A 24392-nucleotide genomic window follows, 5' to 3' on the forward strand; every position below is an offset into this window, starting at 1 on the left:
CTAATGGAGCAGGAAGTTCCCCTGCGAGAACCTGTGGATGGATGTTCAATAAATACTGTCCCTACGAGAGCCTGTGGATGTTCAAAAAATACTTTTTAGCTGTTTTTAAAGAACTTAGACATCTAGAATCCTCAAATTGTTTAAAAATGCTTTAGACTGAAGGAAGTAGCTTAAGTCAACACTAGCAAATCCTTGAGTTTTATCCCCTCGTCCCCCTGTGGTAAGAAACCTTTCTCTGTAAGCATAGCTAAGTAAAAAATATTGCTATTCTCAAATTTCAGTCCTTAGTAGATTTGTCTTGACAAATAAGCAGGGTAGAAAAGACACTAAAGCAAACTTAAGACTCAGGCTCACTGTAAGAGCGATTGCTATCTTGTCACAGCACTGCATACCAGCAAGAGTTACCTAAAGGACACATTCCTTTGTAGGGCACATTCCTAAGGGGAATGCATTGGGAATGTGAGAAGACACATTAACCTTCTGATTCAGGAATGTTGAGTCAGATATGCACTCCTTGTCCCTAAGCATTATTCCTTGCTTCTAAAACTGATTGGAAATTCCATAGACGTTGTGATTTTGAGACTCTGATCTCTCAGAACCCAGGCTGGATAAATCCAAATCATACCTTAGTCACTTCCCGGGACTCACTTGAAATGCAAATGAAGTGCTTCTGCCTCACCACCTAAAGCCAACTTTTAAAGATAAAACAAACTTCCCTCCCCGCCCCCAGCCACACCCCACCTTTCACTTTCTGGAGAAATGAAAACTATGCTCTAAATTTCCTAGTGTCCTGAAAGATCTTGAGATTTCCCATTCAGAATTCCCCCCCAAATGGTATTTCTGTCTTTTTTTTTTTCTTGGCTTTGAACCTGTCAATCAAGGGTGGGAGAGGGGCAAGTAAAGCAAAAGTCTTCAAGTAAGATGATGTAAATAGATAGGAAGATGAAAGTCTTCTGAGCCATAAAGATGAAAGGTTCCTAAACTGGCTGGGACACTGCCTGGCAGGTTTTGCTGTGGTTCCCTTGTAGAAACTGATGACAGGCACAAACAGAGCCGCTTCCTGTTGGACTTGTTTAGCTCTGTGTGTCATCACTGGAGGAGAACCAGTGCCTCCCAACCAGGCAGAAATGCAGGGGAGAGAAGGCCTGCAAATAGCTAGGAAACGATGAGTTTTAGAAAAGAATTTAGTGGAACTGTTCATTACTACCAGCACACTGATCATGTGATAGCACCTGTTTTCTTTCTCATTCCAGTACTTACAAAAATAGAGTTATTCCCACTCTTCTATTCTTACTTTTAAAAAGTTTGTCATAAAAACTGTCTTTGGCTCTGAGATCCTCCCATGTTTTCATAGTTCCAAGTATTCATAGTTAACCAAGAAATGGAATCAACCTAAGAGCCAATAAATGGATGGAGAACAAAACTATGGTGTAATTATACAGTGGAATATTATTCAGCATTTAAAAGGATGGAGATTCTGCCATTTGCAACAACATGGATGAAGCCGGAAGACATTATGCTAATTTCCCATTCAGAATTTTCCCCCAAATTGTAGTTGGGTATTTTCTTAGATATAGGAGAATTCTCCATGATTTTTCATATGAGAAATCTAAAAATGTTGACCACTGAGAAACAGGGAGTAGAACGGTAATGACATTGCTCCATCCTAGGTTAAGTTTGACTCATTGGGTTATCTTTTTCTATAGGACTGCCTAATAAAGAGATGACTGAAATAACTGGAATTCTACTTCAAAAACAATTTGAACTCTGTGGGTGGGTTGGGGAGGAACGTGTCCTCACAGTGACTATGGGTGTCTGGTTCTCTATTTTTCAGAGGCTTTCCTCCTCTCTTGTCCAGAATATGTTTCAAAATGCAGTTCTAGATGACCTTAATGACAAGAGAAGCATTGCAGCCAACCGACATTTGTAAGAATTGAATCCACCAGCCTTTATAGGGCAGCTAGTCCTTGATTCCATGCTAGGCAGAAGTAAAATGAAGTCTACAATAGTGAAGTGAGTAATATGTGGACCCAAGTTGGTTGTTTTTTCTTGTTTTTCAGTTTTAAGTTGAATTTTTGAGTGGAAAGGAGAAGCTTGCTTTGTTGACTCTGTGCTTAGAATTAGCTCGAAGCAATTCTGCCTGCCTGAGAGAATCTGAGGCATGGGTGATAACACCCCAATTGGTGAACATATTTTTGAAGCTGTATCACATTTCAACCAGCATGCTCTTGAATTTTCTTTTTTCTTCATTACTCTCTCTGTTTTTCTTTTGTTCAGGGTTTCTCAAGCTTGACACAATTGGCATTTATGCTGAATAATTTTTTGTTATGGAGTGCTGCCTTGTGCCACCCCCAGGGCCTCTGCACGCTAAGTGCCAGGAGCCAACTCACTTGCAGTTATAAATACCAAAAATGTCTCCAGACACTTTCAAATACCTTCTGAGGAGCAAAATAATCAGCCCTGGTGAGAACTACTGGCACTTGTGAAAAGAGGAGAGAGCCATAGACTGAGCTCTGGAGTTCCGTCAAAGTTTTCCAAACAGAATATTAAGAAGCTAGATTATTTAAAAAAATTTTTTTTAATTTTATTTGTTCTTTTCAGAAATACATGGCAGTAGAGTGTATTTTGACATTATAACACATGGAGCATAACTTATTCTAATTAGGGTCCCATGCTTGCAGTTGTACATGGTTTGTGGAGTTTCACTGGTCATGTAGAAATTCTAAACTTTGGCATCTAGTTCATTGTATGGGGTATGGTAAGTCATGTCACTGATGAGCACTCAGGTGCTGATACTTGGGTTATATTTATGAGTCACGTTAAGATAATCTCCATGAAGATGTAACTGTCAAATCCTTGCAATCTAAAATGGTTACTAGAACAGAAGGGAAGAGACCTGCTTTGGGTCTCTCAAACCAGGAACAGACATGAAAGGTTAGCATTGATAGGAAACAACTCTCCGCATTGCAGAAAAAAAAATGACTTTAGACCTTATATTCAAATTCATCTACATGTTAAACTGAATAGTAGTTCCCCCCAAATGGTCCCATCTTACTCATAGGTATTTATGAATATATGTTACTTTACACAACAGAAGAGACTTCACAGATGTGATTAGGTTAAGAGATTTGAGATGGGGTAAATTCTGGAATTGGTGGGCCCAGTCTAATCTCATGGGTCCTTAATGTTTGAGACTCATTCTAGGCCATGGACTGGATGGTCTTGTGGGGCCATTGTAATTACAGAGTTTTAATTTAAGAGGGTGATGTGACCACACAAACAGATTGGAGCGATGCATTTTGAAGATGGAGATTAGCCCATGAGCCAGGGGTTGCCAAGTGGCCTTCAAGGTCTGAAAAAGGACAGGAGTGGATTCTACTTAGAGCCTGCAGAGGGAATGCAGCCCTGGTGACACTGACTTGAGCCTCCCAGACTCCTTTCAGAATTCTGACCTCCAGAACTCTGGAGTAATAAATTTGTATAATTTTAAGCCTTTCATTTTCCTGGAATTTGTTACAGCAGCTCTAGGAAACTCATACAGTTCAGTTGTGTCACTGAAGGAGCGTTTAGATTTTTGAAGGAGCAATGTGAACACCAAAGTCAGAATTTTGCCATATTCTTATTTGCAAGAGCAAAATGAAGCAGTCCTTTTAGGGATAATTGGGTGGTAATCTCATGGATGAAAATAATGTTTAAGTCATTTTCTCTTTGTTACTAATGATGTATTTCTTCTTGTCACTTTCAGTTGTAATTCAAGCTTAATTTTTTACGTAAAATTTGATTTGCTGACAAAAAACCATCAGAGCTACATACCATGAGATAATCATCTTCTTTACAGAGCAGTTTTCTCTCGATCCAGAAATAGCATTTACGATACATCTTTTTCATGGTTTCCCCAGTTCTCATTCAAATTTTATATTGAGGGATAGGTGAGTGATCTAATAAGAACATGAAAGCATGTCATTTTCCCCTCTTGACTTTATTGTTTTAGCTTCTTTATTGTGGTCTGTGTAGAGGAAGACTCTATATAAATATCAGATTATACTAAACTGCAATAGAAAAGGATCATTGTTCAAATTAAATGTTCAGTCCTTGAGTATAAAGAACCCAGAGACTTGGATATATGTATGTTTGTTTATATAGTTGTCTGCCCTGCTGTTATTTTTCTTGATTTCAATTTAAATCTAGGAAATTTCTGTGTTGGAATTGGACTTAATCTTATAAACTTGAAATCCAGGTTCTCTTCCATTGTGAATAATCATATCCTTTTTATAGTGTTCATTTCTGGTTTTAGTGCCCAGCTTGCACATAAATCTGTGTCTATCTATAAAACATTCCAGGCTTCTTCAGCAATGAAAACAAGCAGGTTTTTATATTTGGCTGTAAAGTGGGAACTGTCTGTGTGAGGGACCATTGTTAATCCATTGGAAGAGGGTGAGTGGCATTAGAATTTGGATCTTTTTTGAGAAGCCTAGATTCACTGTGTGACCATGAACTAGTGAATATCAGATTCCACCTATTAAGGAGATTTCTACATTTGTACAACTGCAGGCCCAAGAAAGTTTCAAATTTAGGAAGATTAATCACTATGTGCCTCACAATTATGTTATGTAATAGATTTGAAGAGCTAAAATTTAGTCCGGCGACAAGAGGGTCTCTCAACTGGTCATATTTAAAAGGCATTTCACGGCTGTACTATGCTTTCTGTGTTAAACAATCACTAGTGTTTAATGTTTTATTGTGACTTGTATCTACATTTGGTGTATTTATTCTATGAGAGTTATTAGGAAATTCTAACCTAAGGCAACAATCCACACCTGAGAATCGAGATGAGAGTATTGAGAGCAATATTCTCCAACAAGGCAGAAATCATATTTTTCTCAGCACAGAGCTCATAGTTAGTTTACTTTCAGATGGGCAATTTATCTTATTGAGACCACTGACATTTTTTTTGTAAAATTTTTATTCAGGAGTGGTAGCAAGCTTGATTCTACAGAGATAAGAAACTGTCAGCTTTATGCAAGAAAAAGAATGGGTTGTAATTCTTTCTTTGGTTTAGTAACCTCTGCAGTCTTTGGTTCTAACTGGAATAGAACCTTCCTGGTTGGTTTTATCACACCATATCTACTGAAACAAAGAAGAAATGTTCTTCCATCTCTCTAAGATGCAGCGCATTAGGATGAATTGCCATTTCTTTATGTGACAAGGCAATTTGGGACACTGACCCAGTCATCATCTTTTCTGGAAGAATGCCATGCTTAGCCTAGCAGTTTGCTGTTCATTGTTCCCATCTGATGGTTTTTGTGAAGGGCAGCCCTTCATTGAAGGACTCCTTCAGCTCACACCCACCTCCTTCGCCAGCTCCCATAGCTACAATTGCTGGTGACATGAGCTCTGGGGAACAGGTCAGGCTGCATTTGACTCAGACATCTGGAATCCAGCTCTGCCCCATCTGCCCTCTAGAATAGAAATCATGCACACCAAGTTTCTCTGTGTCTTTTTTGATTCTCCTCCCCAACCCACTTACTTTCCATGACTTAAACCAGCCATTCTCTGTCCATTCTTCTTGGAGCACTAGCAATAATTCTTCCCCACTCTCATCCCAGGATCACGATGGTATACACATGAGTTAATCTGTTCTTACTTATTGAAGAAAAAGAAGGAGAAAATTAAGCTCTGCATTTTAGTACTATGCTGTAATTATTACCAGTATCAAATTACTGTCTCTGTTCCTCATAACTTACTGTAATCTTCGGGTGGAGATGCAGCCCTAATTCTGTTGCATTAGCCTGTATCTCCAAACAGATTTTTTCTACCACACCCAACCGAAAGCTTCTGGTCTGATAATCTCCTTGCTTCGATAATTCTAATTCCACTACTTATAGCTGTTTGCTTCTGTCCATCCACCCATAAGTTCTCCTCCAAGCCCACCTTTCCACAGCACATTTTCTCATGACAACATTACTTCCTTCTTCAGAAATGTTATAAAATATTATTATGTATAACACACAAGTCTGGTTGACTCTACCTCTCCAACCATGTGTTATCATGTAAATGTTTCCAGCTAGTTTAGCAGAGGCAGAATTTTCAGGTCAGTTAACACCCTGTAAATGAATATAATAAAAAGTTCATTACATATTGAATGGATGGATGCGTGTTTGGATGATTGGATGTCAATCTTTTGCATCCTCAACTGGAAAACAGATATTTAAGGAAACAAAGGGATCCTGTCAACTTAAGTATTACAGATGGCATTTTTAATATGTGAATTTTGAGTTTTTTTAATATTTGGATAGCATTTTCTCCTTCAATATCCTATTTTTAGTTGTAACAAGCAAACAGAACTCACCAAGATTTTTAAAAAGATAACAGGGTGGGGAAAAAAGATGTGTTCATTGATGTAGACAAGCCATTTTCTTTACCAGGTTTGTTTCTGAAACGAGTATACTTTAATGGAAAAGGATAGATAGCTATGGTTTTGAACCAGAATTATTGAATGTAACTCTACTTTAATGGTGGCCTACTTGAAGGATAGAAAAACTTACCTTTAAAAAATAGATAAGAAGAACCTGTGATCTCTCAATTAGCATCTGAGAGGGAAACAAAAGAAAGAGGTGCTTACAACTCAAAGAAGCTCAAAAATCACATTTTTAGGTTCCTGGTCCAAACATGAAAGATGGGAATAATACCCTTTCCTTTAGTTAGGGCTTGTCTTGCAATTTTAAAGCCACTATTCATTTGTATTAATTATAGACATATTTCCATTATTATTCACCAAATTATTCTTTGTCAGAATTTCTGGGCATATAGGTTAATTTCTAGGTATAATTAACTTGTGAACAAAATCTGCTGAAATATCCTCATTATTCTTAACATTTAAAAGTACCTGTTTTGACATTTTGGGAAATTCTCCAGAACATGGAGAGAATCAGCCCTGGCTGGAACTCCCATAAGCACAGCCTTAGAATCCCTTTCAACAAAACTTTTTTTTTTATATATATTTTCATCAAATTAGAACAATTATAAACATTCACTGAATGGCATGTTGGCAAAAGTCGTATATTTCTTAGTTTTGGGTCCCCAGCTTATTTGTGTCCTTACAATCATTTCCAGAACCATAAATCGTTTTCTGACTTGAATTAGCAACTGAACTAGAGGAGAGGTGGCCCCAACCGGTTAGCGCTCTGTCTCAGCTTCAAACTCTTCAGACTGAGAACATGAAACTTTCTGCACTTCCAGAAGATACTTCCAGGTCTCCTTTGCTTTTCTCCCTGAGGGTTTGCTGTTCACTCTCACAACTCTTTGCACCTGGCACACGTGTGGTAGCCTTATAAACAAGGCCCTTGAGACACAACATGAAAGAGTCAGGAAAGAGAGCTCAAGCCAGTTTCCCAAGGGGTTCATTAGCAATTACCCTACGTTGAAACACTACCCACCTAAAATACCCACATAAAAGTTTCTTCACTGGCAAATGGCCTTTTTTGGATTCTCACAGGAGTTCAATTTAGCTGTCAGAGATCTTGATGTTGAGTACCAGGGAGATTCAAGCTGAGTATTAGTTTCAGGGTAATCGCACAAGTTGGAAAAAAAAATTTTTTTTTTTTTTTTAATTTATACTTGATCTTTCAGACGTGTCCCTGGTAGATCACGAAATACAAGCATGCACACAGACTTTTGCAGTTACTCTGAGAATCAAAAAGCACCTCCAGGAATGCTTTGGAACATTTATCTCTAAGGATAAAGCCACAATTTGTTTTTAGTCATCATGGACTAATAGCTAGTATTATTCATGTTTTTCATTATTGATGACAAAAATCGAAGGAGAAAGTTCAATGCAAACGCCACAATCTCAAAACACATTAGTATTTCATTTGCGTTATCTTTATTTGGTTACCTGGTAACCGACTTCAGAATCACCATCCTCAAAAGTACTTATTAAGTACCTAGAGTTATAGGTTGTGCCATATGATATACATTTAAAATGTATTAAGCAAGACAAATCCATGCCATCTAAAAGTTATTCATTATTTGGTAATAAAGCAGTGTAGTATCGCTATTGTTCCCAGATATGTATCCCTGCCAGAATAGCAAGTATTACTGGATTACCATCGAAGTGTCAGGGAAATAATCTATCCACATTAAACACTAAGTAGGCTAATAGCAAGTCATTATTCATCTTGACTATAATTGAACTTTACCAGAGAGATGCCAGAAAGAAAAAGCAATTTTAATTCACTTAAATTGCCTAGCTTGCTGAAGAAAATCTTCTAAGCAAAATGGAAAAATAATACATTCTGCCATAAATGATACATTTTGATTACTCACTTGAAGAATTTAGAGCTAATACTTCCTTAGGTAATTTGCTCTTACTGAGAAAGCTTAATTCTAAACTCAGCATTGCTTGGATTTTGCCCCTGTAGAAGAAGTTACATATTATACAATAGCAACTTATTTTTTAGTAAGTTTTTATTTATTTTAATTAGGTATATATGACAGTAGAATGCATTTTGATTCATTGTACACAATTGCAGCATAACTTTTCATTTCTCTGGTTGTACAACTTTTAATTTCTCTGGTTGTACACAATGTAGCTGTAGCGTCACACCATATGTGCAGTCATACCAATACCTAGGGTAATAATGTCCATTTCATTTCACCATCTTTCCTGCTTCCATACCCCCTCCTTTTCTCTCCCTCCCCTTTGCCCAAAGCCCCTCCATTTTTCCCATGCCCTCCCCCCATATGGATCAGCAGCCACTTGTCAGAGAGGACATTCGGCCTTTGGTTTTGGGGGGATTGGCTTACTTTGCTTAGCATGATATTCTCCAACTCCATCCATTTACTGAAAGTGCCATAATTTTATTCTCTTTTAATGCTGAGTAATGTATATATGTGTATATGTACCACAGTTTCTTTATCCATTCATCTATTGAAGGGCATCTAGGTTGCTTCCATATTTTAGCTACGATAGCAACTTATTTTAATAATAGCTCTTAAACAAACATGTTTTCCATTATTGACTGCCTGGGACTCAGATATAGCCTATATAGTTAATTTCTGTTTGCCCACTTGCTTAATCAGAATCATGAAAATTAGGGGCACTTTTTATCTTTGTACAGTATGCACCTATGTGACAATGAATATCAGATGTATTCTTTTGTAGAATAAAGCTCTTGGGCTTTGCTCCTAAAAATCTCTTTTATTTTTAAATTCTGTGTTGCTGTTTTGGCCGTCCTAGATGTTGAGTTGATGGTTTTTAAAGAGAGTCTTTAAAAACCTGTACAAAAGAGAATGGGACTTGTGGAGAATTTAGCTGTGCTTTAGGACTGATTCTCCTTCTAGAAGTAAGGAAATCAGAGAAACATTAGAGTGAAGATTTTTATTCTTGTCTTGATTCTTGAGGCACATTTTCCCCTTACCAGCTCGATGATAGGAGTGTCATTCATTTAACTTTATTGGTGCATAATTGCAAGTATTACAATGAATATGTACAACCATGACCCAAATCTGAATTATATTGAGTGAGTCAGGAAAATGATGATAAAGTAATTATAAGGAAATGTTTTCAGTGTTCTCCAGGAGGTAAAAAGGGTTTGGATAAAAGTGTTCCAAGCCTAGAAAATATGAGCGCTGGAACATTAGGATTGGGGATTCTTCATCTTTTCACTGCTGAACAATTTTTTTCCTCAATAGCACAGAGAGGGTGTAAGTTCAGCAGAAGGGCTGAAAGGATACTTATATACTTAGAAGATAACACACCAAGTGTGCCCTGTTTTCTCCTGAAAGTTTACCACAGGAGAACAGGAAAATCTGGGGTTACTTGCCCTCTAAGCCTATTTCTTTATGAAAATGAAGATAATACAAAGCCCTTTAGCATATCTACCTGTTTGAATTAATAAGTTAGAACACTGTGATTATAGTTATTTGTTACCTTTTTGACTTAGAAAAATGAATTATACTATTTCTTGCTACTATTGCCTACATTAATATAATAGGTTTTTTATTTTTTTATCGAGTCTTTGCTTATGTGTGAGCTTTAAATGTGTGTATTGTTTTTTACATATATATTGCACTTTATATGAGTGTAATAGAAACAATGGTTCTAACTCTTTAAGTAATTTAATCCCCTTCTTGCAAATTTCAGAAGAGAAATAGAGTGATATAGTATCACTATATATATATATCCAAAATTATTTTCTACTTGAAATGTTCAATTGTTAAAGTTTCCTTAAAATCATATCACCTTTCTATCTCTTATTGAAGCATAGAAATAGTCTCTTTCTTTCTAGAGCAAGAAAATGTATCATGATTTTTTTTTTGGATATTTTATTATTCAGTTGTTATCAATATATACTGGGGAACTACAACTTTTAATGTCCACTAACTGTTTATTCACTTGGTGTTTGCTGAGCTTCTATTGTCACAGATTCAAAATTATCCTCCCCATTCAACAAGTATTTATTAAGCATCTACTGTGTGCCACATCTTGTGTGTCCAAGAGTATGCCCACCTCAGCGGAAGTGATTTATTCAATATTTATTTATGGATTGATTCCTGGAATCATTGCTTTATTTTATGGTGTTCACCAAGCAGGTCAATTGCATTTAAGTAGAAATGCTGCTTGTTTAATAATAAGATGTCTTGTGAGTCAACAATGCATGCCAGCAATTAGGGAAATAGCATATGAAGCATTTTACAAATAATACTCTTTAGGTTAACACATTTTGCTTTTGGTATTGAGTCTCGTGTCTTATTTTTCAGTGCTTTTCCTGTTGATCTAATTGAGTAGGGAATACCCATTTTTAAGAGAAACACTGCTGCCTCAGGAAATGTGTTCAGATGTTTAATTATTTACAAGCCCTCTATTGCTTTCTGTTGAATCATAGTTCTACAGAAGATCGTTGATTTTTTTTTTTTTTTGGCATTATTAGTATTGCTGTTCACTTTTACTTTATACAGAAATAAATCAGCAGGCTCATAGGGACCTGGAAAATTCTACTTTGTCTTGCTTATATATTTCCAACTAACAGTCTCATAAAAAGTCTGTGGGTCAAAACAGCAATTCCAACAGTGAACAAACATGTTGAGATGTTGCCCTGTTAGATGCTTTAAATATTCATGCAGATATTTTCTTCCACAATAAATCATCCTTTAAAAAAAATTATGGAATGTTTTTAACTGTTTATGTGTGTATGTATACACATACACTTGAGAGAGAAGAGAAAGAATAATGAGCCCCCATGCTTCATCCCCTTTCCTCAATCTTCCTATATTTTTGGTTCTGTTGGTTATATTCAAACCAAATATAAAACATGGAATTATATTCACAAATGTTTCAGTGTTAACCAATAGCTGATAAGTACTTTAAAAATTATGGCTAACATTTGATTTTATTGCAAACCATGGTCCAAAAAGTTGTACATATTGTATTTGATTATTATAATCTAGAAGAGCCTTAAATTTTTATTCCATACTACAACTTTACAAAAATGTGTTCATTTGTCTTGTAGAATGTCACACAGTTTAAATTTACCCCTTTTATTTTATTAACAGGTAATCAGATAAGAGATTTGGTTAAATTCAAGTTCAAATTTTTTTTTTTTAGAGAGAGAATTTTTTTAATATTTATTTTTTAGTTATCAGCGGACACAACATCTTTGTATGTGGTGCTGAGGATCGAACCCGGGCCGCACGCATGCCAGGCGAGCACGCTACCACTTGAGCCACATCCTCAGCCCCTCAAGTTCAAATTTTGAAGCAAGATGTATTATAGATGGTTCTATGTTCTTCCAGTTGTGTTGTATATCTGACCATTATGCATTTATTAATGATATATTAGAATTTAATACATATCTTTTTTAATGCAGAGGGTTTTCAGGAATCCATATTGGGGTAGCCATACGTCATGTAACTTGCATTTTAGTGTTTCAAATCATTAATGACTTTTAAATCATCAATGATTACTCCAAGATTATTTTTAATACTATATTCTACTAGGAAAAAAGCAGTTTCAAATGATTTTCTTGTCCCTTACAACCCTGGTTATCAAATATTTTCAATAAAAACAATTCTTGTAAAAATCCATCTAAACTAGCTCAACAAACTTTAAAGCATAAAATTAATTTTTCATTGAAAATTTTGCTTTTTTAAAAAAACTTATTTATTTTTATGTGATGCTGAGGCTCGCTACCCATACTAGGCAAGCACTCCACCGCTCAGCCACAACCCCAGCCCTGGAAAAGATTGTTTTTTATTCCTCAACACTATATTGTTGAAACTTTTCATCACAGAGTCGGAAAAGAGAATACCACCACGTTGACATGGTACTTACTACATTGGTCAATCTGTTGGATGATAGTTGGTCTAGGGAAGTCCAACAGAACACCAAGTGTCCAAGTAGACTGAGGTCCCTTTTCAGGGAAGAAAAATTCCCTAAGAATATGTTCTTCGAACTTACAAAGGAAGGAAACTGTTTCCTAAGGGATAAAAATAAATTGTTTGAGGAATTTTGTTCATGAGTCTTAACTTATTTATTTGTTTATAGGAAGAAATCTTTCCTGTTTTCTGCTCTGTATGCTGCCTTTATCTTTGGTGGTCGGCACCTAATGAACAAACGGGCGAAGTTTGAACTGAGGAAGCCATTAGTCCTCTGGTCTCTGACTCTTGCAGTCTTCAGGTAGGATTTTTTTTATCATCTAATAACATCCACCCATGTCATCAGACTGGCTGAAAGGAAAGCAATAATTGAGCATCTTATTTCATATTTGATATTTTTGAGTATTGAATACACTGTGGACACTAAGCCTTGTTCAGAGAAAAAGCTTTCATTGCAACCATATTTGCCATGATATACTCCATCTCTAATTTTGAGAGTTCTCAGGCCATCTCCTTCCCTGTCCAAATGGTTCATGTGGTATAGCCCAGTTCATCTGTTATGACTAGAAGCAGTGAATCAATTCCATTACTTTTGTTTGCTTAAATATAAGTGAAGGACCAAATGGAAAGCCACACAAGTAAATTGTGGAAGTCCGTTGGAAAGCAGGTTTCAGATGTCATGGCTGGACTGTTACTAGGACTTGATGACACGCAGGTGGGTGTGGTGGCCAAGCCTGTTATCCCAGTGGCTGGTGAGTCTGGGGCAGGAGGATTGTGAGTTCAAATCTAACCTTAGTAACTTAGTGAGGCCCTAAGCAACTCAGCAAGACTCTGTCTCTAAATAAAGTATAAAAAGGGCTCAGGATGTGGGTTCAGTGGTTAATCGCTCCTGGGTTCAATCCCTGGTACTGGAAAAAAAAGGAGGGGGAATGGAACTCAGACATATGACCAGACACTCAATGTGTCTGGGTCAGCATCATTACACTGGTGAGTTTCTTGCTCTTTATCCCCAAAAGCACCCTCCACCCTCATTCCCTGAACTGACTCACTGAGAATGTTTTGTGTAGCCAGTTCTTATTTTGCATCTGGCAGAGCTCACCATAAGAGACTTTTAGGAAAAGGGCTGTTCTCTCTCCAGGGGCATCTGTCAGCCAACATGCAGACACATTCCTCTGGAAGCTTGAGGAAGCATTTCCAATCTTGAAATATTTGGTGATGTAGGCCATCATAAGACTAATTAACACACAGCTGGTGTCCAAGCAGGTGCCAGAATTTACCTACAGCACTAACAAAGGCACCTGTTCTATTTGTGATCTGCTTGTCAAAACCAGCAAGTTTATGACTAGGCTTGGGAGGGGGTGGGTGAGGGACTGAGCAGATGTAGGTTTACTACAAAATACAAAACTATCCATTTTAGTATTTATGAGTATTCATTTGTATTTTTTATATTGTATATTGACTGTTCTATCATAAGCAAAAATGGATGGTGTCATTAAAAGCCTCATTATTCTCTCAAAGCTTATTAAATATGATCAAGCAGGAAGAGTGTTTTTCCATGAAACTTGTAGGGTCTATACATTTCTGTTAGGTTGGATCCCTGCATCTAAAACACTCATTTGCTCACTGCTACCAAGCTTATTTTTTATTTCATAAGGCATGAGGTTTGATGGACTTGGATCTGTCAGTAAAGACTACTTCCATTTCAATCTGTGTCAGTATTCTCTATAATATAAAGTAGCATTTTCTTTCTTACTTACTTTTTTTTGGAGGGGTGTACCAGGGATTGAACCCAGGGTTGCTTAACCGCTGAGCCATATTCCCAGACCCCCAACACTCTCTCTCTCTCTCTCTCTCTCTCTCTCTCTCTCTCTCTCTCTCTCTCTCTCTCTCTCTCTCTCTTTCTCTTTCTGTTTTTTTTATTTTGAGACAGGGTCTTGATAAGTTACTCAGGGCCTCGATAAGTTGCTGAGACTGGCTTTGAACTTGTGGTCTTCTTGCATCAAGCTGTTGGGATAACAGGCATGCACCACCATCTCAGCTTCTTTTAGGTGGACACAATATCTTTATATTTTACATTAATGTGGTGCTGGGGATCGAACCCAGTGCCTCACGCATGTTAGGCGAGTGCTCCACCATTGAGCCACAACCCCAGCCCACTTCCTTTTTATTGACATTCAGAGTTGACCATGTATGCCAAAGTATTTTGATATTTGAAGGAAAAATTATTTCTATTCCAATGAAGCTTTTCAGCCCTTCACTAGTTTTTCAATATTCCCTGAGCCTTTATCATTTGTTATTTTAAACGTTAACATGTAAACAGAGAAAATAATATAGTGGCTCCCAGGCACTGTGACCCAGTTTGAAGGATTATTGGTGCTTGGCTAATCTTGTTTTATCCACATACCTAACTTCCTCCTTATCCCTAAATAATTTGGAAATAATGTAGACTGTAGTAATTCTGACTGAAATGATACCAGGGCTAAAAGATAACTATTTTTAAAAAAGGATATCATTAACTCAGTTAAATTGATAATAATTCTGTTTTTTTTTAAATGTCCAAATGTTTTCCTTTATCTCATAAATGGTTTCATTTTTACAGTTTATTTTTGAAAACCTGGATCAAATAACATCTGTGCCTTTCCTTTCATTCATTGGTTCAAAGTAGAGATTTCTTCCCCTTGCATGTCCCCACCCATCTCTTACCCTTCCACCCCCTCTTCCCACCCTCTTTTCCTTCTTATAATTCCTCCTTGACAACCAGATCATTTACCCCATAGAGTTCCTCCCTGGACTAGATGTTTTGCTTGATTGTATTCTCCTGTTCTCTGTGTTTTCTACAAGTTGGTAGTTAGATCTAGAAGTTTAATTTTACTCTGGTTTAATATTTGACAAGACTTTTTCTAAGAAGAAATTTCATTATCTGAGGTATATATTTTTAATTATCTTGAAGTACAAATAGTTATTATAGCAAAGGCAAGGTAAATGCTTCTTTGCCTGTATATCAGTTTTTTAAAGATTGATTACCTGCATGTGATTGATAAGGGTTCTTAAATATTATGAACTACTAAATTTATATGTTTCTGGTGTGTTAGTAGTTTTGAGACATTTTGGTGTGTGGATCCATTGCTATTTCTTTCTTTCTTTCTTTCTTTCTTTTTTTTTTTTTTGGGGGGTGTTGGGGAAGTACCTGAAATTGAATCCAGGGGTGCTTAACTGCTGAGCCACATTCCCAGCCCCTTTAATTTTTTATTTTTAGACAGAGTCTCTCAGTTGCTGAGGCTGGTCTTGAACTTGTGATACTCCTGGCTCAGCCTCCTGAGTCACTGGAATTGCAGGCATGTGCCACCACACCTAGCTCTTTGCTGTTCGCTTTGATGTGGATGCCTTGCTTGTTTTTCCATAGACATGTTGCAAGCCAGCCCTGCTGTATAGTCCCTGTTTAGATATGGATCAGCCATTTCTCCAGATATGGAACTGCCACACTTCCAGACAGCCCTAACTCCTTGGAGTAGAGAGATATTTAAAAGCCATTTTCTGAGTACTAGAGGTGGTTGTTGCCAGGCCTTTTCAGAAGCCAGAAATGGAAATTTATGTATTTTTTTTTAAAGAAATACATTCAGCATTGGTACTGATACTTCTAATTCAAATTTAGAACGAGAGAGATTTTTCCTTGACTAACTTTTTCTTTCTTTCATGCTCCAAACCCAAGTTCCCAGTGATGGCAAGTAATTACTCATTTCCTTTATCCTATAAGGCATATGCAATAGCCACTAACAATATATCATCTTTTAAAGTCTGACAAGGTCTCATTTCCTTTCTGTTACCCTGTATATGCAGTAACAACTTCAAAACAAATTGCAGCTACAGGATAAAGAAAACTCTTTCCCTACTTAGCATATGTATACATACACACAATGCATTTTTTTCCACTCCCCACACATGTATGCTATTCCCTATCTTCAGAGGCAGCTCTGGTAAAATGATACTTTATCTGGGACCTTGCATCATAATTTTCAGTGCCAAGCCAGAATAACTCTCGTCTTCCCTCAACATAAAACTGCCACACTTCCCTAGCATTAGGGCATCCACCCAGGCAGTGGGGACATGTTGCATGACATGGGCTGCTTTGTCCTCTCTCTCTTTTTTTTCCCCCTCAGATGTTACAACTTGTTCCTTGGCCCAGACTGGATCCAAATCACAATAAAGTGACACTGATTGAATCACTTGGCTCTTTTTGAAAACTTAAGACTAATAATAAGAAATGGCAATTTCCCCGTCCTCTAGAATTAAGGTAGAGTTTATAAACTAGAGTTTGTGCATCCTGCTCTGCTCTGGACAGCCTCAGTTTTATGCCCTGGGGCCCAGTGTAATTAGTCATATCTCCCTATTTACTCCCCCCAAAGTCCCACTTTAAATGATAAAATGGCATTCTATTTATAACCCACTGAGAAATTGTGTTGGCTCAATAAAACAAAAAGAAGAAAGAATACCAAGGTCACCTGCCAATTGACTGCTAACTAATCTGTATTTTTAGTGTTGTCTGAAACTTCTCTTATCTGCAACATTTCCAAATGTTGGATCCATCATCGCTCAAAATTAAAACATGCAAACCAGATACCTTCTTGATATCATTCTGTTTATGAAATGTATGGCATTCCAGTGAACATCTTTTAAATCATTCAGAATATACAAGTCATTATGGATTCTTCTTCAGTATCTTAGGTCGCTGTCCACACCTTTCCATCTCCAGGCCTTCCAGCATGGACTCCATCCCTTCCTGTCGTAGTATTCCACCCTCTAACTGCTGCCCCTATCCACGGTACTCTACATACCACATCATTTCCCTCTTCAAACATTAGCTGAGACTCCTTTGTCAGTAGGTCAGAACCTCAATCTAACCATAAAAACTTACCATCTTTTCTCATCCACTTTTCGCCCTCGCCCTATGCAAATGTTTCCATCCAAACGAACATGGTATGTCTGGTGGTTGCCCACAAAACCTTGCCCATTCCTAATGACACATCTTTGAACACACTGCACCTCCTTCTCTTTCTCCATACTTCCCCCACTGTATTCTGTAAGTGCTCACCATCACTTAGAATTTCTTCTCTGATCATTTCAGCCTATACCTCAGCTTTGACAGAACTTGTTGCTCCCTCCTCATGCAGCAGACTCAGACTGCCTTACTGTCATCCTTCCCAGGAGACTGTAAGTTCCCTGAGGCAGGAATTTGCTGTTCGGTTCCACACACAGCTCTTGAATTTATGAATACAGATCTTATACTCGTCAGTTAACTGTCCATTCGCATGTCATTCATGTTTTCACTCATTCACTTTTCGCTCCTTATATATTCATATAAGGACTAATTCATATTCATGAGTTGCCTCAGACATACCTACTCCAGTTTTCATTTGTCACTGTCAGGCTTTACCCATGAACATAAAGACAGGCTTCAAGAAAGCGGGGCTTAATGTCTTAGAAGATCAGGAGGCTCCCAGAGGCCTAGAAGACCCTGCACAATCTGGCCTTTGTTACTTCCGACCTCTCCTCTCTTCCCCTGTGTTACTACTCTGGCCTTCCCCTGTTCCTGACACACGCCAACAAGGGCCCTCAGGGCCCTCGTACTTGTTCTGCCTCTACCTGGACCCCACTTTGCACAGATATTCTAGTGGCTGATCCCCCTGCCCCTTAGATCCTCACTCAGGTCTGACTGTGATGAGGCCTTCCCTGACTCTCCAGCCTGCCTGACAGTGTTCCCATCTACCCTTCTTATGGCTCCTTCCTGACTTGTTTTTCCTTTAGCACGTGACACCGTTCAGCCCACTCTTATCACTTACCTTGTTCCTTATTGGTCTCCCCCCCACTGAACGCCAAACCCCAGGAAGACAGGGATGATTATGTCTGATCTTCTACTGTGGCTCACGTAAGCACTTAATAAATCTTTCTTTTTAAGAAATTAATATATTTTTTTTTCTAAAGGAAGAAATAAGGAAAATTTTTCTGCCTTTCCCTCAAATTTGGGAACTAAACCTGGATGTTCCAGACCTTTCCAGGAAACGAATCATGACATCAATTGAGTGAATACATATTTTTTTTAATTTTTTTTATTTTTATTTTTTTTTAAAGAGAGAATGAGAGAGGAGAGAGAGAATTTTTAATATTTATTTTTTAGTTCTCAGCAGACACAACATCTTTGTTGGTATGTGGTGCTGAGGATCGAACTCGGGTCGCACGCATGCCAGGCGAGCGTGCTACCGCTTGAGCCACATCCCCAGCCCGTTGTTTTTGTTTTTAAATAAACATGTCCCACAGTGAGGGAGAATTGGAAGCTGCTGTGAAAGGGGCCTACTGATGAGAAGTCAGGAGAACATCACCCTACTTTCCAGATGGCACCATGGGTGGACAGACTGGCCTCTCCTTACCTTAGCTGAGGTCCTTGCTGATGGGCCCTGACCTGAAGGTCACTCTGCTGCTCCAGACTTGCCCCTACCACCATCGGTGTGTTATGATACACACAAACATGAGAAGGAACTGTGAGGTGGTATGTGCACAAAGATGGCTTCTCGCAATGGCCCCTCGGACGCCCAGGAGTTACAGTCAACTTGGCAACTTTGCTTTTTTACCACTGAAAAGGCTATTCAGTAGTGTTTTTTTTTTTATTCTGTAAGTATCCACCATCACTTAGAATGAATTTTCAGAATCTATTAGAATAATTTAAATAATGCATCTTACAAGAGATAATGATGAAGTCTTTTTGTTTGTTTTAAACATATATATTTGCATTTTGCATTTTTAAAATTTAAAATAATATGTGTTTAATGGCAAATTCCAATAACTTTAAAAAAAAATTCCAATTATAAAAGTGAGAATTCTCTGTATGAAAACTGAAAACCTCAGGAAAGCATATACCCAAAATGTTAAATCTCATTATCCACAGATATTTATTGTGAAAGTTTTAGAATATGTCTTTCCAGGAATTTATGAGGCTCTTTACCATAACATTAATTCTCTCTAGTGTAGTTAATACATTTGAGGTTGGACAAAGATATGGCTTTTGTAATTATCTTTGTATTACAGGTGCTAAGCCAACAGCTGCCATGTAAGGTGCTTTAAATCATCTTCCCAAAATGATTCAGTATTTAGATAGCCAATACCATAGACCTTCTGAGACTTTACTGAAAAATTACATGAGCATTCTTAAAGCCACTGGATGGTGATTTAGGATGTACTTTAGCACTTGCAGCATTTGTTAAGGATTGTTTTGAATTAAGATTGAGTTAAGATTATAGTGCTGATAAACTTCCTGTGTTACTTCACAGATCCTTCATGTTTGGCATGGTGTGTGTGTGTGTGTGTGTGTGTGTGTGTGTGTGTGTGTGTGTGTGTGTTTCTAATGTCAAGATTTTGGATCCTTAAGAAATGCATCAGACCAAAGGAATGAACTCTCTGTGAAATTGCCTAATCATGTCATCTGGAATGTATCAAATGATGCTGATCTGATGTCCATTATTAAGCTGAAGTAAACAAGTTGTGGATTGGCAAAAGAAAACATTAAAGGATAGTAGAAGTTTCTATCCCAGAGATTCCCATTAGAGAGCAGAAAATTGACTGACACTTTGAGAGGAGAGCCTTCCCTTCCCTGAGAGTCCACATGTCTTCGAGGTATGGATGTGAGTGGACTATAAAGAAATTGGTTGGGGTTGGTATAGAAACACTGCTCACCTACACTATGCTTATCTGCTACTGTGTTCATCAACAAAATTCTTCCTTCTAACTATAATCCCTTCCCATATGAAACAACTCTTACAGGCCTCTTATAACCTCAGCTGTGAAAATATCGGTAGCTCTTTCATGAAAGCTTTCAATAGTTATTTTCTATAGTTCAACCAAAGGCTCCAAACAGTATTTGCTGATCTATTTTTGATGATGCTCTGGCGTAGTCAGGTGCCTAGATCACTTGATTTTTTGCATACGACATAGTTTGGGCAGCCTTGAAACCAGCAATTCTTTTAGCCAGTAATGCCAGTAGATGAGTTTGTTTAATTGGTAGCTAGCTTTTCTTGGAAGTCATTTCCTATCATTTAAATGTTGGCAAAAAAAAAAAAATTACAAATGAGAATTGATGCAGGCTGTTTGATCCTTAGTTATTGTCACTAACAACTAAATTTTTTCTGCTGGGTACTGTGATACCCAAATAATCGTCTCTGTGTTCATTGTTATCAGAGAGAGTTCTTAGTTTTCAGAGTCCTGGGACTTAGAATCAAGTTATGTACTTAAAATGACTTTCTTGGAGCATAAGACTTCATTATTTATGCACTGCGGTTTCTAACAATGTAATAAAGCAGTGATTTTCTTTACTATTTTCATTTCATTTCTAATGTACAATGGTAGACAAAGAAGTGGTCTAAGTGGTTTTTTTGTTTGTTTATTTCTTTGTTTTGTTGTTTTAAAGGTTGGCCTCAGGTTTTGGTGTTTGGTTTTTATCCTGAGTTGTTTGCATCGTTAACAGTGGATGTGTGGGGTGATTGAAGTAGCTAGGAAAGCATGTTCGTAAGTTCCAGTTATTTGTGTTTAACCGAGAGCTGAAGCAGAAATTTTCAAGGCAGCTCAATAGAATTTTGTTGATAATGGGAAGACATTAAGAAACGTTAGATATTCAGAGTTCTCCTAGACAAGGGATTTGAGTTCTCTGAAAGGACTTAGTTTTAAATTAAACTTTATACTGGCTTGAATCACTGCAGAAATCAGGAGAGAAAAACTGGGGGGGGGGATCTTATTTCTATTTTAAAAGTATAGTTGAAACTTTAGAGTTATTTTGATCTTGTATGGGGCAGCCTGGCTTAGGAGATTTCACCTTAACTTCTCTTTTTTCCCACCTCACACATTTTTGCTGAAACCAAACCCATTTTTGTCACACCTAGGAGTGAAGGAATCTCACTTGAGTGTGCTCTGATCTGCTGATTGGCACCTCTTGGATGCATATGTATTTTTTTGTTCTCTTTAAAGACATAGATCCTTAAATTCATAGAACAAAACTGGGTTACAGTTTGAAGTCATTGAAAGTCAAGACAATGCACATTTTTCTGCTTTGTGTATCTTGGCTACACCAATTGGCTATGCCTGTTTCCTTCCATCTTTGCCTAACCTGTGACTATTTTAGTGGTCCTCTTTATAGCCTCCCTTTGTAATCCATTTGATATATTTTTCTTGACTTTGATACATACGTGATGAGATTGCAATAAGATAGAATCTAAAGTTAGTTCTAATGCATAAAAGTCAGCTTTTCTGTAGAGTTTCCAGAGAGACTATTTCCTGTGGTCTTTTGTGGAGGAACTCTGTCACTCCCCCTGCAAACCCAACTCCAGCACCAGGTATGATTCCCAATAATGTCACAATTCCGTATATGACTGGAGCATATCTTGCAACATATCTTGCAAACAGTATGTGTTGTGCTTTTGGTGTTTGGCACACATTGTATCTTTGAGTTATGGTTGACAAAATTATGAATAGAAGATTCTTGTTCTATTTCTTTTTTCCCCCCTTCTGTTTCTACTGTGCAGGTTCTCATGTAGTTGATAAATGGTAAATGATTAAGATAAATCTTTCTGCTCAGATGGAGCCTAGAATAAAAATGTCACCTTGTTCCATACATGCTCTAAACCACCACCCCCCCCAGTCAACACACAAGATCTGGCAGTGTTATGTGAAATCAGGGTGTCAAAGGTTTGAAAGAATGTTGGTCTTTTAACTTATAATGCTCACACAAACAATAGGCATTATTCATTGGGTGCCTGCCACTCTATTTAGCTCTCTTTATTGATGTGTCTCACTTAACTTTCAAGACTGTCTTAAGGTATGTACTTTATTCTCATTTTACAAATGAAAACCTCCGCTCAGAGAGGTTGGGGAAACTTCTTCACTGCAAAATCCAGACAGTAAATCCTACAGCCTATTCTGTCATACAAAGATAGTAGCTTCAACACAGTTATCTACTGCAGAATCACGAGACCTCTGAATACCCAAGTATTCTCCTCCTCCATCATCACCATGGCTGTGTTCGACATGCAGCCTGGAGATCTTGGGGTAGGAACATTGCCCCTGTACATTTATGACTTGCTGTCTTCATATGACAGTGATACTTTTAAAACAGTGAGCTGCTTAAATAAGAATAGTTGGTTCAATGCCTCAAAGTTTCTCATTGGGCATGGATCTGACAGTGTTAGCGGCTAGTCCTGTGATTTTCTGCTTGCATCTCCAAAAAGGCATGGGATCTCTTTAAAGTAATTTCATCTAGGAAATCTAGAAGGTTGGCATTGATCTACATTTCTGAAACTGCCTGGAAAGCAGTTTCAGGCTTATAAGCAGTCTGTATATGGTTATTTTGGGCTCACAGAGTGTTTTTATATATTACTCTCTCCATACTCATGAAGAGAAGACTGAACTTCACTATTAATGTTGCCTGTTTAAACACTTTATACTAAAGTAAACATGGTTATTACCCAATATATTTATCAGAGTAAAATTTGCTGGGTTGGGTAATTCAAATAATAAAGACGTGGGCAGATCTTCTTTGTAGAGGTCTTCTTTCTAGATCTATTGTATAAGTTCTGGATAACTTAAACTGTAGTCTCTATTTGAAACACTGGTTATGTCCAAGTAATTCCTCATGTTTCACTTGCAATTGCTATACCCAGTGCTTTGATAAAATTAGCGTTCATTCTTTTTGGTTCCCATAAAATATGCAAGCTGTAATACCCTGAGGAGTGCCCTTTGCTTGCTTTGGTAAAAGCAAACTCTTCACACAGTTCTACTAGAACCTTTGCGTGAAAATGCTAGAAGGCCCTGGGAGTTTCCAACCTGAGGATCATCATCACACCAGCCTGGCCGTCCATTATCTCTCATTTCCTTGAATAGGAAGACCCTGTGAGATGTTCTATAAATGCTAAATAGGTTTATAATTTACAGCTCTCTTAAAATTTTAATAAAATCATGTATTTGTAACCTTTCAACCAAAAGGCAGACATCCTGAAAAAAGAACCCAATCAAATTGATTCTAATTATTATGAATAAAATAAGCAACCTTTCGTCTAAAAGCAGCTACCAGAAGTCCCTTTGATTAGAAGTATTTTATATTGAACACCAACTAGAAAATAAAAGCTGTTATTTTTTTAAAATATTTATTTATTTATTAGTTATTGGTGGACACAACATCTTTGTATGTGGTGCTGAGGATCGAACCCGGGCCGCACGCATGCCAGGCGAGCACGCTACCGCTTGAGCCACATCCCCAGCCCCTGTTATTTTTTTTTTTTCAAAAAATTATCTCCTCCTACATCCATCCAGAAGCCTTAAATTATTGTTTCTTTATTTAAAAATGTAAATGTAGTTCAAGTACCTATATGAACAAGGTAAAGCCAAGCTGCTCTGCTGTCACATTAATGATAGGTGCCCGAGAAAAACTCATTGTATTTTTGCAGAATGGGAAGTGGAGTCAGACAGCTGGGCCCGGAAACCTTCCAGAAGGCTTTTATTGTTTCGTGTACTGAATGGAGTCCAAAACTGAGAATAATTACCTTTTAGAGCTGCCAGGTTTTTAGCCCATTCATGACCGGTGTTGTAGTTGTGGGGGAAAACCACAGAGTCAAGGTGCAAGAATAGTGACTAGATTTAATCCTTATTTCTAAAGGAATTTTGTCCTCAGAAACAATCTGTGGTTTGGACTGATGGGATGCAAAGGAGAGTAACATCTGCTCAAAACTTGTCTAGTTAAAACTACAGAGTAGAAAGGAAAAGAAAATCAGCCACATCCACTGCCAGGCTGCCATAGTCATGTAGGATCGGAGGATCTCAATCAGTCTACCTTGTGACTTTTAGGGAATTCTTCAAGACCTTTGAAAGAGGAACAAATAGGAAGAAGCCTCAGTATTGGATGAGAAGTGTTTGCTGTTCTGAAAACTTTTCATCTTCCAAAAAATTTTAAGAATACCTGGATTTAAAGCAACCAGTCCCCCTCTGTT

The 24392-nt window shown here is 37.6% G+C and overlaps 1 protein-coding gene across 4 annotated transcripts in view; it reads left to right on the top strand.

Moving 5' to 3' along the window:
- Elovl6 (ELOVL fatty acid elongase 6) overlaps positions 1-24392 on the top strand; it is a 122224-nt gene that overhangs the window by 69380 nt on the left and 28452 nt on the right. For all 4 annotated transcript variants that reach the window (XM_013360686.4, XM_040292995.2, XM_021729660.3 and 1 more), the window contains one exon: positions 12545-12676. In XM_013360686.4, the coding sequence (XP_013216140.1) occupies positions 12545-12676 (132 nt within the window). The remainder of the gene's footprint in view (positions 1-12544; positions 12677-24392) is intronic.

Source organism: Ictidomys tridecemlineatus, chromosome 9 (assembly GCF_052094955.1).
Source record: "Ictidomys tridecemlineatus isolate mIctTri1 chromosome 9, mIctTri1.hap1, whole genome shotgun sequence".
Taxonomy (NCBI): domain Eukaryota; kingdom Metazoa; phylum Chordata; class Mammalia; order Rodentia; family Sciuridae; genus Ictidomys; species Ictidomys tridecemlineatus.